The sequence below is a fragment of the Octopus sinensis genome, linkage group LG10 (assembly GCF_006345805.1).
Source record: "Octopus sinensis linkage group LG10, ASM634580v1, whole genome shotgun sequence".
Taxonomy (NCBI): Eukaryota; Metazoa; Mollusca; class Cephalopoda; order Octopoda; family Octopodidae; genus Octopus; species Octopus sinensis.
Genome location: NC_043006.1, coordinates 4,614,583 through 4,628,493, shown reverse-complemented (window position 1 = coordinate 4,628,493; position 13,911 = coordinate 4,614,583). Strand labels below are relative to the sequence as shown.

General features: G+C 37.7%; 2 protein-coding genes across 6 annotated transcripts in view; both read right to left on the bottom strand.

Moving 5' to 3' along the window:
- LOC115216664 (ATP-binding cassette sub-family B member 6, mitochondrial) overlaps positions 1 to 8,296 on the bottom strand; it is a 58,542-nt gene extending 50,246 nt beyond the window's left edge. The window contains exon 1 of one of the 3 annotated variants that reach the window (XR_005000861.1): positions 8,116 to 8,296. The gene's annotated coding sequence lies outside the window, so the exon portion shown is untranslated. Of the gene's footprint in view, positions 1 to 7,378; positions 7,589 to 8,115 lie in introns of those variants that run through there. The other 2 variants (XM_029786165.2, XM_036506266.1) reach the window with 2 other exon arrangements.
- Positions 8,297 to 11,317: 3,021 nt separating this feature from the next.
- LOC115216487 (tRNA wybutosine-synthesizing protein 4) overlaps positions 11,318 to 13,911 on the bottom strand; it is a 39,263-nt gene continuing 36,669 nt past the window's right edge. For all 3 annotated transcript variants that reach the window (XM_036506267.1, XM_029785907.2, XM_036506268.1), the window contains exons 15-16: positions 13,777 to 13,906; positions 11,318 to 11,529 (exon numbers count right to left, since the gene is read on the bottom strand). In XM_036506267.1, coding sequence (XP_036362160.1) covers positions 11,353 to 11,529; positions 13,777 to 13,906 — 307 coding nt within the window. In that variant the 3' untranslated portion in view covers positions 11,318 to 11,352. The remainder of the gene's footprint in view (positions 11,530 to 13,776; positions 13,907 to 13,911) is intronic.

The window sequence follows — 13,911 nt, the reverse complement described above, 5'->3', positions numbered from 1 at the left end:
GTTATATGTGAATTAACAGATCTTTTTTGCTTGAATATTCATCTGCACTTTTAAACAACACAAAATAAAATTCGTTATAATGTAAAAATTATTCACTCAAAAACAACTTAAACATGAGATTGCTAAATAGTAACCTGATAAGGGGTAACCTCTTTAAAAACATGACATTGCTAAATAGTGTCCTAATAAGTGTTTTAGCACCATGATATTACTAAATAGTGACCCAATGTGGAAGTTTTAATATGACAATGCTAAATAGTGACCTCAAACGAAGTGGGAACTCTATGACACTACTAAATAATAATGTTTTTTGATTTAAACACAAGGCCAACAGTTGCAAGGGGATGGGCTCAGTCAATGCCACTGACCCCAGTATTTGACTGGTACTTTATTTTATCAACTCCAAAGGCATAAAAGCCACAAGTTGACTTCAGTGTGGCTTGAACTCAGAATATAATGTATTCTGAACAAATACTATAAAGTAAGTTTTCTGACACTCTAACGATTCTGCCAATTTACTGCTTTAAGTTTTTGAATAAACCATTTAAACAATGATGCTCTCTAACAGAGCCCCTACACCTTTGTTTGGTGTTTGCCAAGTTGGGAATTTGAACTTACAATAAGAAATGTACTGTAAAAATAGTCCAAAATACAGAACCAATAATATTTTTCTCTTTTACTCTTTTATTTGTTTCAGTCATTTGACTGTAGCCATGCTGGAGCACCGCTTTTTTTTTAGTTGAGCAAATCGACCCCAGGGCTTATTCTTTGTAAGCCTAGTACTTATTCTATTGGTCTCTTTTGCCAAACCGCTAAGTTACAGGGACGTAAACACGCCAGCATCGGTTGTCAAGTGATGTTGGGGGGACAAACACAGACGCACACACACACACACATATATATATATATATATACGACAGGCTTCTTTCAGTTTCCGTCTACCAAATCCACTCACAAGTCTTTGGTCGACCCGAGGCTATAGTAGAAGACACTTGCCCAAGGTGCCACGCAGTGGGACTGAACCCGGAAGCATGTGGTTCGTAAGCAAGCTACTTACCACACAGCCACTCCTACGCCTTTGGTATATTAATAAATCTTAAATAAAAATACAACTTTATTCAAGTGTCATTTTTTTTTCCATATCATAAAAGGCATATTATCTGGGGAAAAAACTTGTTGAAGGAGCTGATAATGAAATCAGCTAAATTACTTGTAAATGAAGTTTTCACTATTAACAGAAAGGGTGCAGTAGAGCTCATTATAGAGATATAAAAAAACAACACAATAGGTACAAAATCTTCTGGGAAGGTAACAGTGATGGAGTAGTGGGTGTAGGTACACTCCTTACAGAGAAATGGGTGGATAAGATCATAGAGGTAGTCAGTGTGTGTGATAGAGTGCTTAAGCTTAGGCTAGTTTTGCAGAATAGTATAGCTACAATTATCTTCCATGGTGCTCATGGGGACCATGGAATTGGATCCTGAAATGAAGAGGGAACTAGGCTATTGGAGTTCTATGATGCAAGCAACCTATTAATCTGCAATACTGACTTCAGGAAGCCAGCCAGCCACCTGATAACCTATGAATCAGGCAACTCTACTAGCCAGATTGATTTCAACCTCACCAGACAGCAGGATGCAGGGTTGCTCCTAAATACAAAGACCCTCCCTGCTGAAAAATGTACCCTCCCACCACCAGCATAGATTAGTCATCAATGACTTTAGACTTGAGGCCAGAAGGATGCCAAGAAGCAGTGCTTGAGAAGACCTGTTGAGTTAAGTAAAATCAAAAATCAAAATCAAAAGCAAATCAAGATCGAAGTCAAAATGGAAATTGTAGCTGTGGCCGACGCCAGTGCTGCCTGACTGGCACCAATGCTGGTGGCACATAATAAGCACCATTCAAGCATGGGTCGATGCCAGTACTGCCTGACTGGCTCCCATGCTGGTGGCACATAAAAAGCACCCACTACACTCTCAGAATGGTTAGCATCCTGTTGTAGAAACCTTGCCAGATTAGATCATAGTCCCCAGTCAAACCGTCCAACCCATGCCAGCATGGAAAACGGACGTTAAATGATGATGAGGATGATGATAATGATCAAATGAAAACGAATTTTGCAAAGCGTAAATGTAGGAAGCACAGGTTAGATATTTTCTTACTCGATTTGGCATTATCACTCCATTATCATCATTGTTATTATTATTATTACCAATGACAGCTTTATTGAGTGACTTCTCCCCACTCTCTCTGACTTTTACTAGCTTCACTGGAAGCGATAACTTACTATTAGCTGATATGTGGAGGCACATGATTAGCGTTATTACACCCCTGGTTGTAAAACTATGGTTTCAGTTCCTGAACAGACTGATGAATTGTTTTTGAGTAAAACACTTCATTTCATATTGTCACAGTCCAGTTAGCTGGCAAAAGTAAGAAATCCTACAATGGACTGGTGTCCCATCCTGGAGGAAATATGTATGCCACAGAATCCAGGAAACCAGCCTTATGAGCCCATGACTCATGAAGAACCTTTGGTCTATTTTTTTTTTACTAGCAGACAGATATCACTGAATGTCCTCTTTAACATCAGCTAATCAGTCTACAGGAGTTTACTATATACCAATATAAAACTAGACTGTCACTGGTGTCACATAAAACGCACTGGTGCTGGTACCATGCAAAATGCACCCAGTACATTCTGCAAAGTGGCTGGTGTTAGGAAGGGCTGAGCTGTAGAAAACAAGCCAAAGAGACCATGGGACTTGGTGCAGCCCCTGGCCCTGCCAGTTCCTGTCAAGCCATCCAACCCATGCCAGCATAGAAAATGTATGTTAAATGTTGACGATAATGATAATGATGATGACTTCACTCTAATACCAGCTAAAATTCATTCTTCAGTCTACATTTTATTCTTGTCTATATATTGTGGATACAATGTCCAAGGTTTTAAGCCATTGTACATAGAAGCAGTTCTTGGCTATTTTCTCTGGATTGTACCACTTCAAGATTCCAAAATCATTCTCATCATTTAATCTGAACACTCAAAAAAAAAAAAAATTACTTATAAAACTATTCAATGTGATCATAGCTATTACTTTTTCTCAGTTGACTTTGAGATGTGTGGCATATTGGTATTGAACTGGCAGAAACGTTAGCACGCCGGGCGAAATGCGTAGCCGTATTTCATCTGCCATTACATTCTGAGTTCAAATTCCACCAAGGTCGACTTTGCCTTTCATCCCTTCGGGGTCAATAAATTAAGTACCAGTTACACACTGGGGTCGATATAATCGTCTTAATCCGTTTGTCTGTCCTTGTTTGTCCTCCCTGTGTTTAGCCCCTTGTGGGCAGTAAAGAAATAGGTATTGAGAACAATCCAGATCTTTTGCTGATTTATGGATGAGAAAAAACGAAAATGTATCTAGGAGCAAAAAAAATAATAATAATTGGGTTTTACATACCAAGTTAAGAAACACTGTTATGTGGTTTTCATTTTAAATATAATAAGGATATATATGAGGGAGATGTGGATACAACACTGAATAAGTCAAGCAAACAACAGCCCTTGCAATCACCAAACTTTGTTTACAATCATACATAAACAGGAGTGGCTATAGGCGCAGGAGTGGCTGTGTGGTAAGTAGCTTGCTAACCAACCACATGGTTCCGGGTTCAGTCCCACTGCGTGGCATCTTGGGCAAGTGTCTTCTGCTATAGCCCCGGGCCGACCAGTGCCTTGTGAGTGGATTTGGTAGACGGAAACTGAAAGAAGTCTGTCGTATATATGTATATATATATATATTATATATATATATATATATATATATAAATAAGTGTGTGTGTATATGTTTGTGTGTCTGTGTTTGTCCCCCTAGCATTGCTTGACAACCGATGCTGGTGTGTTTACGTCCCCGTAATTTAGCGGTTCGGCAAAACAGACCGATAGAATAAGTACTGGGCTTACAAAGAATAAGTCCCGGGGTTGATTTGCTCGACTAAAGGCGGTGCTCCAGCATGGCCACAGTCAAATGACTGAAGCAAGTAAAAGAGTAAGAGTAAACAGACAGGATAGCAAACTAGACAGAATATATCCTATATCCTACAGCTACACTATGCAATCATACATGGCCGTTAAACAGTATGGCCCAAGAACAGACTGAAGCAGGACATAGCCAGAGTTACTAAATCTCTGAGCTATTTTAAATGTATAAGGTCTGTTAAGATCAAAATATGTCACCAAATGGATTTAATGACAGGATTAAGTATGCTGATTAGCACCTGCTAAGGTAGACTCTTACCTAGACTTTTTTTGCTCTCTATCTTTCTCTTTATTAGCAACACACAGAGATGAAGTTGACGTACACAACAGACTCAAAGATCTACAAAATAGCTGTGTACACACAAACAACTTGACAAAGTTGTAATATAATATATAATGAAATTATTGTATACAGTGCTCAGGTGCACCACAACTTATCAAAAGTGCATATAAAGCATATGCAGTAATGTACAAATGTCTGGAAAGGGAACAGTGAATGAGTCAGATACATGCTTGCATATGTATGGAGGGGAGAAAATCAGGTGTAGTGTTGGCGAATCTCAGGAAGCATGGAAGTTTTGAAGGATGCAGTGCTCCGACAACTAACAACTGATGCCGGCAGTTTGTTCCATGCTTTAGCAACACTTAGCGCGAAAAAATGTTTCCAAAAGTCATGGGAGCTGCTCTGTTTTCTGACTTTGTAAACATGTCCACGGGTGTTAGACGGGTGGAGTTTGAAAAGGTACTCAGAGTTATTGTTAGTAAGATGGTTAATAATTTTTGTATGTTTAATATATTGTATTGACTAATATTGTAACCATCTTAATAAATAGCCATTTTAATAACTTAATCAATTGTTCTTCACCCATTCATTTCTCCAATGCATTATGACATTAATAAGTAGCAACGCACCAAACTCTTGACACTTCTGCTAAATATTAATAAAAATATACATATACTGATATTTTGAGTTCTAAATTTCCTGCCTGCATCACCATGCCTATAGAAATATATATTAATGCTTGTTTTTTTATGTTCAGTTATAATAAAAACAATTTTACATTAATCTGATGGTTCACTCAATGCTTTCATAAAGTACAAATTTATTATTCTTAAACAAGAATGTTGTAAGAAGTGGAAGTTTCAGCCAGCTATATATATATAGAGAGAGAGAGAGAGAGAGATAAAACTTACTTGGAAAAGGATGTGTGGCGTTCGATCATATAATAATATAAATAATATATAAATATATGCATATATACATACATATATGTACATACCTACATCTATATGTATATATATATACATGCATATATGGGTACAGGACATCAAAAACGTTGAACTCAATGAGAAACGAAAACATAAAAACAAAAACATGGAAACGAACTTTTTTCAAACAACGAAAAAACAGAGTGCACGACATACACCACAAGGAATATTCCCCTTCTTCAGTTGTCCCTGTTTCGTCTACTCCTTACCTTCATCTACTCCACATTTCATCTCCTCCTTACCTTCGAAAAGATGACAAATTCTTGTCCCAGTATGTAGACAGCTGCAAGTATGCGCCACTGAAAAGGCACAGCCAAGTTACGGGGACATAAACACACCAACATCGTTTGTCAAGCAGTGGTGGAGTGACAGGAACAGACACAAAGACACACACACTGAGTGGCGCCTTGAGCAAGTGTCTTCTACTATAGCCTTAGGCCAACCAAAGCTTTGTGAGTGGATTTGATAAGTGGAAACTGAAAGAAGTCAACCTTGTGTATCATCATCATCATTTAGCGTCCGCTTTCCATGCTAGCATGGGTTGGACGGTTCAACTGGGGTCTGGGAAACCAGAAGGCTGCATCAGACCCAGTCTGATCTGGCAGTGTTTCTAGGGCTGGATGCCCTTCCTAAATATATATATATATATATGTATATTTGTGTGTCTGTGTTTGTACTCCCCCCCATCGCTTGACAACCGATGTTGGTGTGTTTATGTCCCTGTAACTAGGCTGTGCCTTTTCAGTGGCACATACTTGCAGCTGTCTACATACTGGGACAAGAATTTGTCATCTTTGATATAAGAAAAAAGGAAATAAAACATTAACCTATGTTGCGAGTAGTCATAAAAATCTGGTGTACGCAACTGAAAAAGTATTTGATTAAAATAGTCATCTATGTATTATACCTAATGTATAAACACTGTTGATAAACCTGTTACAGAGGTATTTGTCCCGATGTTAACATCTCTTAAGGACCTACAGTATTACAAGCACAATAAATATCAGAGACGAATATTCGTCCCATCATTGACCAGGGAGTCAGATACATTTTGGCCGGTTTAATAATAATTTTAAATAAATGATAATATTGCTGTCAACAACAACAGTTAACGACGCAAAAAAATGTCAACCAAAAATAATTCCTAAGTACACCAAAAAATTTCCCCTTTGACAAACTAGTTGACCATGGAATGGAGTCTAAAAGATTATTCTGTGGTCGGTAGATTTGCCAGTTTAAGAAAGTGAAAAGTGTACGCTATAGTTAAACATCGTCAAAATTTGGATATCTTTATATATAAAAGAGAGGTTGTGTGTCTGTCTCCTACGATTTAGATTCCTAACTACTCCCACATTTTGCGGTGCAGTTTAACCAAAACCGGGTATCTTATAGTCGTGATTCATATTGAGCCCTTCTGGGTATTAGCGCGCGTCTACGATGAGTCTACGATTAAAAAAAAAATTACCATCATTTTTTCCATTTTAATTCATTTTTTCGCTATTATATAAGGGAAGTAACTCTCTAAAAATGTCTACGATGAGTCAACGATTTAAAAAAAAATTTACCATAATTTTTTTTCCATTTTTAATGCATTTGTTTGCTATTTTTTGGCTATAACTCTCTAAAAATGCTTATATAGTTATTTCCCTTACAAACCCGAGCAACGCCGGGCGATACTGCTAGTATATAATAAATCAAGTTATTTACTTGGCATAAATACAAGAATGCAGAACGTCAAACTGTTCGACATACCTGTGGTTACCTGTATGCCTTCGACAAAGTTAATACAAACTTTTATTGTCATTAATCATTAACAGGTTAGGTACGTCTTGAGACAAATGTCAAAGAAGTTTTTCACTTTCTGTAAATCAAACATTACGTAAGTAAAAACATATTTTTGCATAATCGATTCACTCCACAAGCAAATTAGTGCCCGACTGGAAACCATCCAAATATAATAATTATTAATATTATAAGTTACGAGGAGTGACTGATTTCGGATCATATTTACCTGTAAATACAATGCAAGCTCACCAAATATTTCGATATAAAAGTATCACATCTTACCTACACAGTGATAAGAAGATAAATATACGAATAGACACTACGAAACTCCAAGTGAGTTTCAAATAAAATTCTGAAGCAGTCAATATAAACAATACGCGTATTTCCTTATTATTAAAAAAGAAAAATTAACAGTTGAACAAAGCGTTTAAAAAATTCAGGACCAGTGAAGTTATTGAGAGCATTCCTATAGAATAGAGTCGGAAATAATCTAGCGCTTGAAACCGCAGTTCTTCCGATGTGTATACTTCGAGTATCGTAGATTTACAGTACTGCAAATATATAAATAAATACACACAAACACATACATACATACATACATACATATACATAAGGTGGGGGCTTGCTCTCCGCTCCCCTTTTGTAATTTTCCAGTTTTGACGTTTCTTCGAAAATCTATGTTCAGTTTTATATTATGCATAATTTTGAAGAATTATAAATCTTGGGTTTTTAAAACATACACCATAAAAAAAATTGGAAAAAAATAAAATGAAAAACCGCGAGGGTGGGGAGAGACAACATCCAACACCACTAATTATTTTTTGGAGTGGGGGAAGGTCTGTGATTTTTTTTTTCTTTGCAGGATCGCAAATTGCGATGACCGAAACATAGATTTCTGAAGAAATTGCGTGTTTGGCGCAATCTATTATTTCCGACTCTATTCTACAAGAATGCAGCTACTGGTCTGCAAAATAGAAACAAATAAATCACAGCAAAGGTATCTAATAAAAAGTACTTACTTTACAAAAATTTTGTCACAGGAATTTCTCTTTTGACATCGGCCAACAATAAATAAACACGCTGACATTTATTTTGATAACATATCGCTACAAATTAATCGTGAATAGTATTTAATGAATGGACTAAAAATTGCGAATGTATACTACGTAATAATGACATAGTATTGCAGTGTACTATGTCACCATGACGTAGTACGCATCGTTTCGACTTTTCCCGGAAAATTTTTGCTGATTCTTCTCCCCCCCAACATAGTTTTAGCAACCAAAACATTACGTGTTTGTTTGTTTTTTTCCAAGAATATCATAAGGTTAGGAAGTACAAAAGATTGCCGTACACTGGTTTTGTTATCAGTAACCCAAATAATTCTCGTTTCGTTTTTGTTTCCCTTTGAAGTGTTGGTATGGCAATCCTTTCGATTTCGAAGTGTTTCTTGAATATTATTATACTGGCTGAATGCAGTTTGTTTTGCTTTTCACCAGATACATTGGAAAGAGCCCTGTTAGGGACGTGGGAGGTTACTATCTTCGTGACTATCGAAATATTGCATCTTATCCCTATTATCATAGATATTATTATCTATGAATAGTGTTGATAACTAGGTGCTACTCATAGATTGCCCCGGTCAATAAGGACGTACTCTTGAGTTTAAGTGCTTTTTATTATTGTCATTATTATTATTAAAAATCTTTTTAGTTCACCTGGAAAAGGTTACAGTTATGTCATGATCTTGTTGTCGCTTTAGTTGAGCTGCTCAGTGTAGACATATTCCGTTGGCAGCGTAAATAATAACTGCAGTAAATTTACGAACATATAACTGTAATAATTATTGCCGGAGATGAAGATATTTACAATGAACAATATAAGTAATTTCCGAATGGGAGGAAAGGAAAACTGCTCTAAAAATATAGAAAACTGTGTGACGTTATACAATTAGTTCAAAAATACACAAAGTCATCGGCGCACATTTCAGGGGCGATCTGTGGCGTTGGTGGTCCTTTGGCTGTCTGCCCTTAAGTAATGTGCCAAACGGTTTTTATAGGGAATAATAAATCAATTTTTAAAACATTTAAGAAAACCATATCACGCCACAGCCTCACGTTGATTGGTTGATTTATTGATCGATCCCATGAAACTGGGGTGGTTCATTTGTAGTATCTGACTGAGTATCTGGCAGTTAGGTTTCAAATTCCTGCTACAATTTAAACAAGATTTTCAACTCGGGACGTACAGAGCCAAAATATAGCAGGGTTTCCCACTGGCTGTGCTTACAGTTTCACCAATCCACTTCACTGGATAGGTTCTTTATGTACCAATCCGGAAAATATGAATGACACCATTGAACTCTTCAGGATTTGAACCCAAAGTGCTGAGAGCTGAAACAAATCAATTTCAGTGGTTTTTTTTTAATTCTGTTACTTATTCTAGCAACCACTAATTGTTGCTGAACCACGAAGATGCAGGAACATAAACAAACCAGCCCCAGTTGTCTGGTGGGGGAGGAACAAACATAAAGACATGCATGCACACACATCACGTATCATTTAACATCCATTTTTGGTATGAGCTGAACAGTTTGACAGGAGCGAGTGATCCAGGGGAATATGCCAAGCTCTACTGTCTGCTTTGGCTTCTACAGCTGGATGTCCTTCCTAATGCCAACCATTTTACAGAGTATGCTGAGTGTTTTTTACATGGCATCTTCACCAAAAAGGTCACGAAATAACTTGCAAAACAAAGACCCTCAAATGAGATGGGGGAGGGAGTAGTAGTGAGGGAGGTGGCTTTGTACCTGGTGATGAGAGGTGTAATAGCAGGACAGGTGTCTTGCTGTAGAGGAGGTATATGGCTACACCAACTGGAGATATATGGCTACACCATATATATGTATATATATATGAATGAAGGGCTTCTATAGTCTCCATCTACCAAATTTACTCACAAAACATTGGTTGGCCCTGGACTATAGCTGAATACATTTGCCCAAGGTGCAGCACAGTGGGGCTGAACCTGAAGCAACATGATTGCAAAACCCACTTCTTAGCCATGAAGCCATCCCAGTGCCTACCAAAAAGTAACTGATTAATTTCCAGAAGGAAATCACTTCAAATACTCTACATAACTTTTGCTGATGATCAAAGTCAGAGAGAGAGACAGGCCCAATAAATGTTTGCATCTGCTCTGCTTTCCTCTTAAGCAAAGAACATATTATGCCTTCTTTCAACATTTGGGGCAGAATACCGGTTTAGCTAAAGCTGCATGTTATGAGAATTATTAGGATAAATTTAGAGCCTGATGCTTATTTATGGTCGGACCATTAATTTTATGAGTGCTGGTGGCACATAATAAAAAGCACCATCCAAACATGGCCGATGCCAGCACCGCCTTGACTGGCTTCTGTGCCAGTGGCACGTAAAAAAAAGCACCAATCGATCGTGGCCGCTGCCAGCCTCCCCTGGCACTGTGCCAGTGACACGTAAAAAGCACCCAATACACACCCGGAGTGGTTGGCATTAGGAAGGGCATCCAGCTATAGAAACACAGCCAGATCAGACTGGAGCCTGGTGCAGCCTCCTGGCTTCCCAGACCGCGGTCGAACCGTCCAACCCGTGCTAGCACGGAAAACGGACGTTAAACGACGATGATGATGATGATGATGATGATGACAGCTGAATTTATCATCCAGTATTTCACTAAACTTCTGAGGTTCTGCAGAAAGTGAATCTTATCCTTTTAACAATTCTTCAAACTATTTTACATTTCACCAAAATTATTTCTTTGTAAATCCGTGGAACACTAGCAGACTTGGTTTATATGTTTCTTTCACTGCTCTCATTTCCATGGAACAATTTTATCTCATTCTCAGTTTTTATGAGGACACTCGTTAGTGGAATTTTCCCTTAGCAAAGTTTATCCATTTCAATAATCTGAGAGCTTTGCTCTTCATCACAGAATTTTTCTAATATTTTTATGAACCTTAGTCTTCCTGCCTGGGACATGTTTAATGCAGAGAGTTCATATTACTGATATAAATTATTTCAACAACAACCCTGCAGTTCAGAAATAACTTTAAAAATAAAACTGAGCCAACCATGTTGGGTTGTATAAAAGAATCTTGTAAGAGAATCTTGACAGTTCAAAAAGTAGAAATTTTATCAATAATGAAATATTTGTATTTCATAAAATAACAGTAGAAATTTGATATAACTTCATGTGAAAATGATTATAAATAATTTTATTCAACTATTACAATTAATCTGAAAATATTTCAAATCTATTAAAAACATAGATTTATTTAAATGGGTTCCAAAAGAGAAACAGTTACACCCTCCACCCACAATTAATAAATGCTCATCATTCAATATTTCAGATTGATGTCCATGTAACATGATTATTTCACCAGTTTCACTCTGATCCTGATAAAAAAAAAAATTAATTAAAATTGGAACATCAAAAAAATGAAAGAAAAATTGTTACATTTCTGTAATAGATGTCATGTGAAAAGTAATGGAGCAAGTTATAGTCAAATATACCAACTGGTTACCACTTGTTTGTCAAGGAACACTTTGGTGTGGTACCCTATTAGAAGCTACTTGCTTAAGGGTGGGGGTACTGAAAAGTTCCTGGCTTTAAGGTCTGGTTAGAGGCCCAACCTTCCAAGTTCTTTGACAGGGCTTAGAAAAACTGAAGGACCAATGCAATAAGTGTGCGTACCTGAGAGGGGAATATGTTGAATACAATCTTAATTAACAGATCTTCCTGTATTTTCTTTTACTCAAAGCCAGGAACTTTTCAACAACTTGTATAAGAAAAGTTTGTAATTAAAATCTTTGAAGGAAGGTTATAAAAATGCTTGTTGATAATTACTCATCTTTAGGAACAAATAACAAGAAAGAGTATTCTACTCATTACTGCATTGAATCCAGCCTTGACTGATGATATATATATATAATGATGTATTAAATCAAAATAAAAACACAATATTTTTACTGATGTCTCGTAAGATATTTTTAGTAGTGAATACCAAAGAGAGTACCAAGCAAAAAGATCAAGATTTGGATGTCTAATCTTGTCAGTTGTAGTTATTTTTTTTTTAATTTGAAAAATGTGTTTAAAGAATAGACAGTGATTTGTTACATTGACACAAAGTAACAATGCAATTATTAAAAGCAAAACCAACCCCAGTGGGATTTTTCTGAAAATGCTACAAGATATTTCTTTAGTTTCACTTGGAAATTAATAATGCAAGACTGCGCAGAGACCAACTTCCGCCACATTCCAAGGAGAAAAACTAGAAGTAGTCGATAGCTTCCGTAACCTAGGTGACCAAGTCAGCAGCGGGGGCGGGTGTGCTGAAAGTGTAGCTGCTAGAATAAGAATAGCCTGGGCAAAGTTCAGAGAGCTCTTACCTCTGCTGGCGACAAAGGGCCTCTTGCTCAGAGTAAAAGGTAGACTGTATGACACATGGGTACGAACGGCCATGCTACATGGCAGTGAAACATGGGCCGTGACTGTTGAGGACATGCGTAAGCTCGCAAGGAATGAAGCCAGTATGATCCGATGGATGTGTAATGTCAGTGTGCATACTCGACAGAGTGTAAGTACATTGAGAGAAAAGTTGGACCTAAGGAGCATCAGATGTGGTGTGCAAGAGAGACGACTGCGCTGGTATGGTCATGTGGCAAGAATGGATGAGGATGGCTGTGTGAAAAAGTGCCACACCCTAGCGGTTGAGGGAACCTGTGGAGAGGTAGACCTGGGATGAAGTGGTGAAGCACGACCTTCAAACATTAGGCCTCACCAAAGAAATGACTAGCGACCGAGACTTTTGGAAATATGCTGTGCTTGCGAAGACCCAGCAAGCCAAATGAGACCATAACCTGTGGCCCATGCCAGGAGCGTAACCAGCCCGCTTATGCGTACCTTTTCCTTCCTTGGTCACTAAACTCTGCTTGCGAAGACCTGTTGAGGCAAGTGAAATCAAAATCAAAATCAAAATCAAATTCGACGACTGGCATCCGTACTAGCGGGGTACAAAGAGCACCATACGCTCTGTCAACGATCACCCTCGTATGGTGCTCTTTGTACCCCGCTAGTACGGATGCCAGTCATCGAATTTGATTTTGATTTCACTTGCCTCAACAGGTCTTTGCAAGCAGAGTTTAGTGACCAAAGAAGGAAAAGGTACGCATAAGTGGGCTGGTTACGTGTAACCATATGAGATGAGAGTAGTAACAATACTGAAAAGTAATGTTAATTGCCACTTCATCATGGCTATTCTGTAAGAACCAATGTTACTACCATTTTTAATCCCAGAGGACGCCTCCAATATATATCTGCACCCAATATATATTGCAAGCAGGGGAGTGAACCCCCCACCATCCTCCAGCGATGGTGGGTCACCAGACCAGTTTTGAGCTATTTGTGCTCACCCTGTAATTGTATGGGTTTTTTAAGAATTAAATTGCATGTCACAGAAGAATTGACCTGACAAATGTTACCCACTCTTTTGGATTTAGAACAAAGATTATTCTAAGAATCAGGTATTTTCAATTGTGAGACACAAACATTTCTCTTGTAGTTTCATTTGGTTGTCCTTTGACTTAATCAGCAAAAATAAATATTAAAAAACGTATTCAAGATTTCAAAATGTATTGACTAACCGTTAAAGCAAATTCTTGTGACTCTCCAGATTGAAGATTAACAACAGCAATTCCTGGTGAGAAATGTTCCAGATTTACCCCACCAACAAGAAAGAGGTTATCACCAATAACATGAGCTGTATGAGAATATCTGGA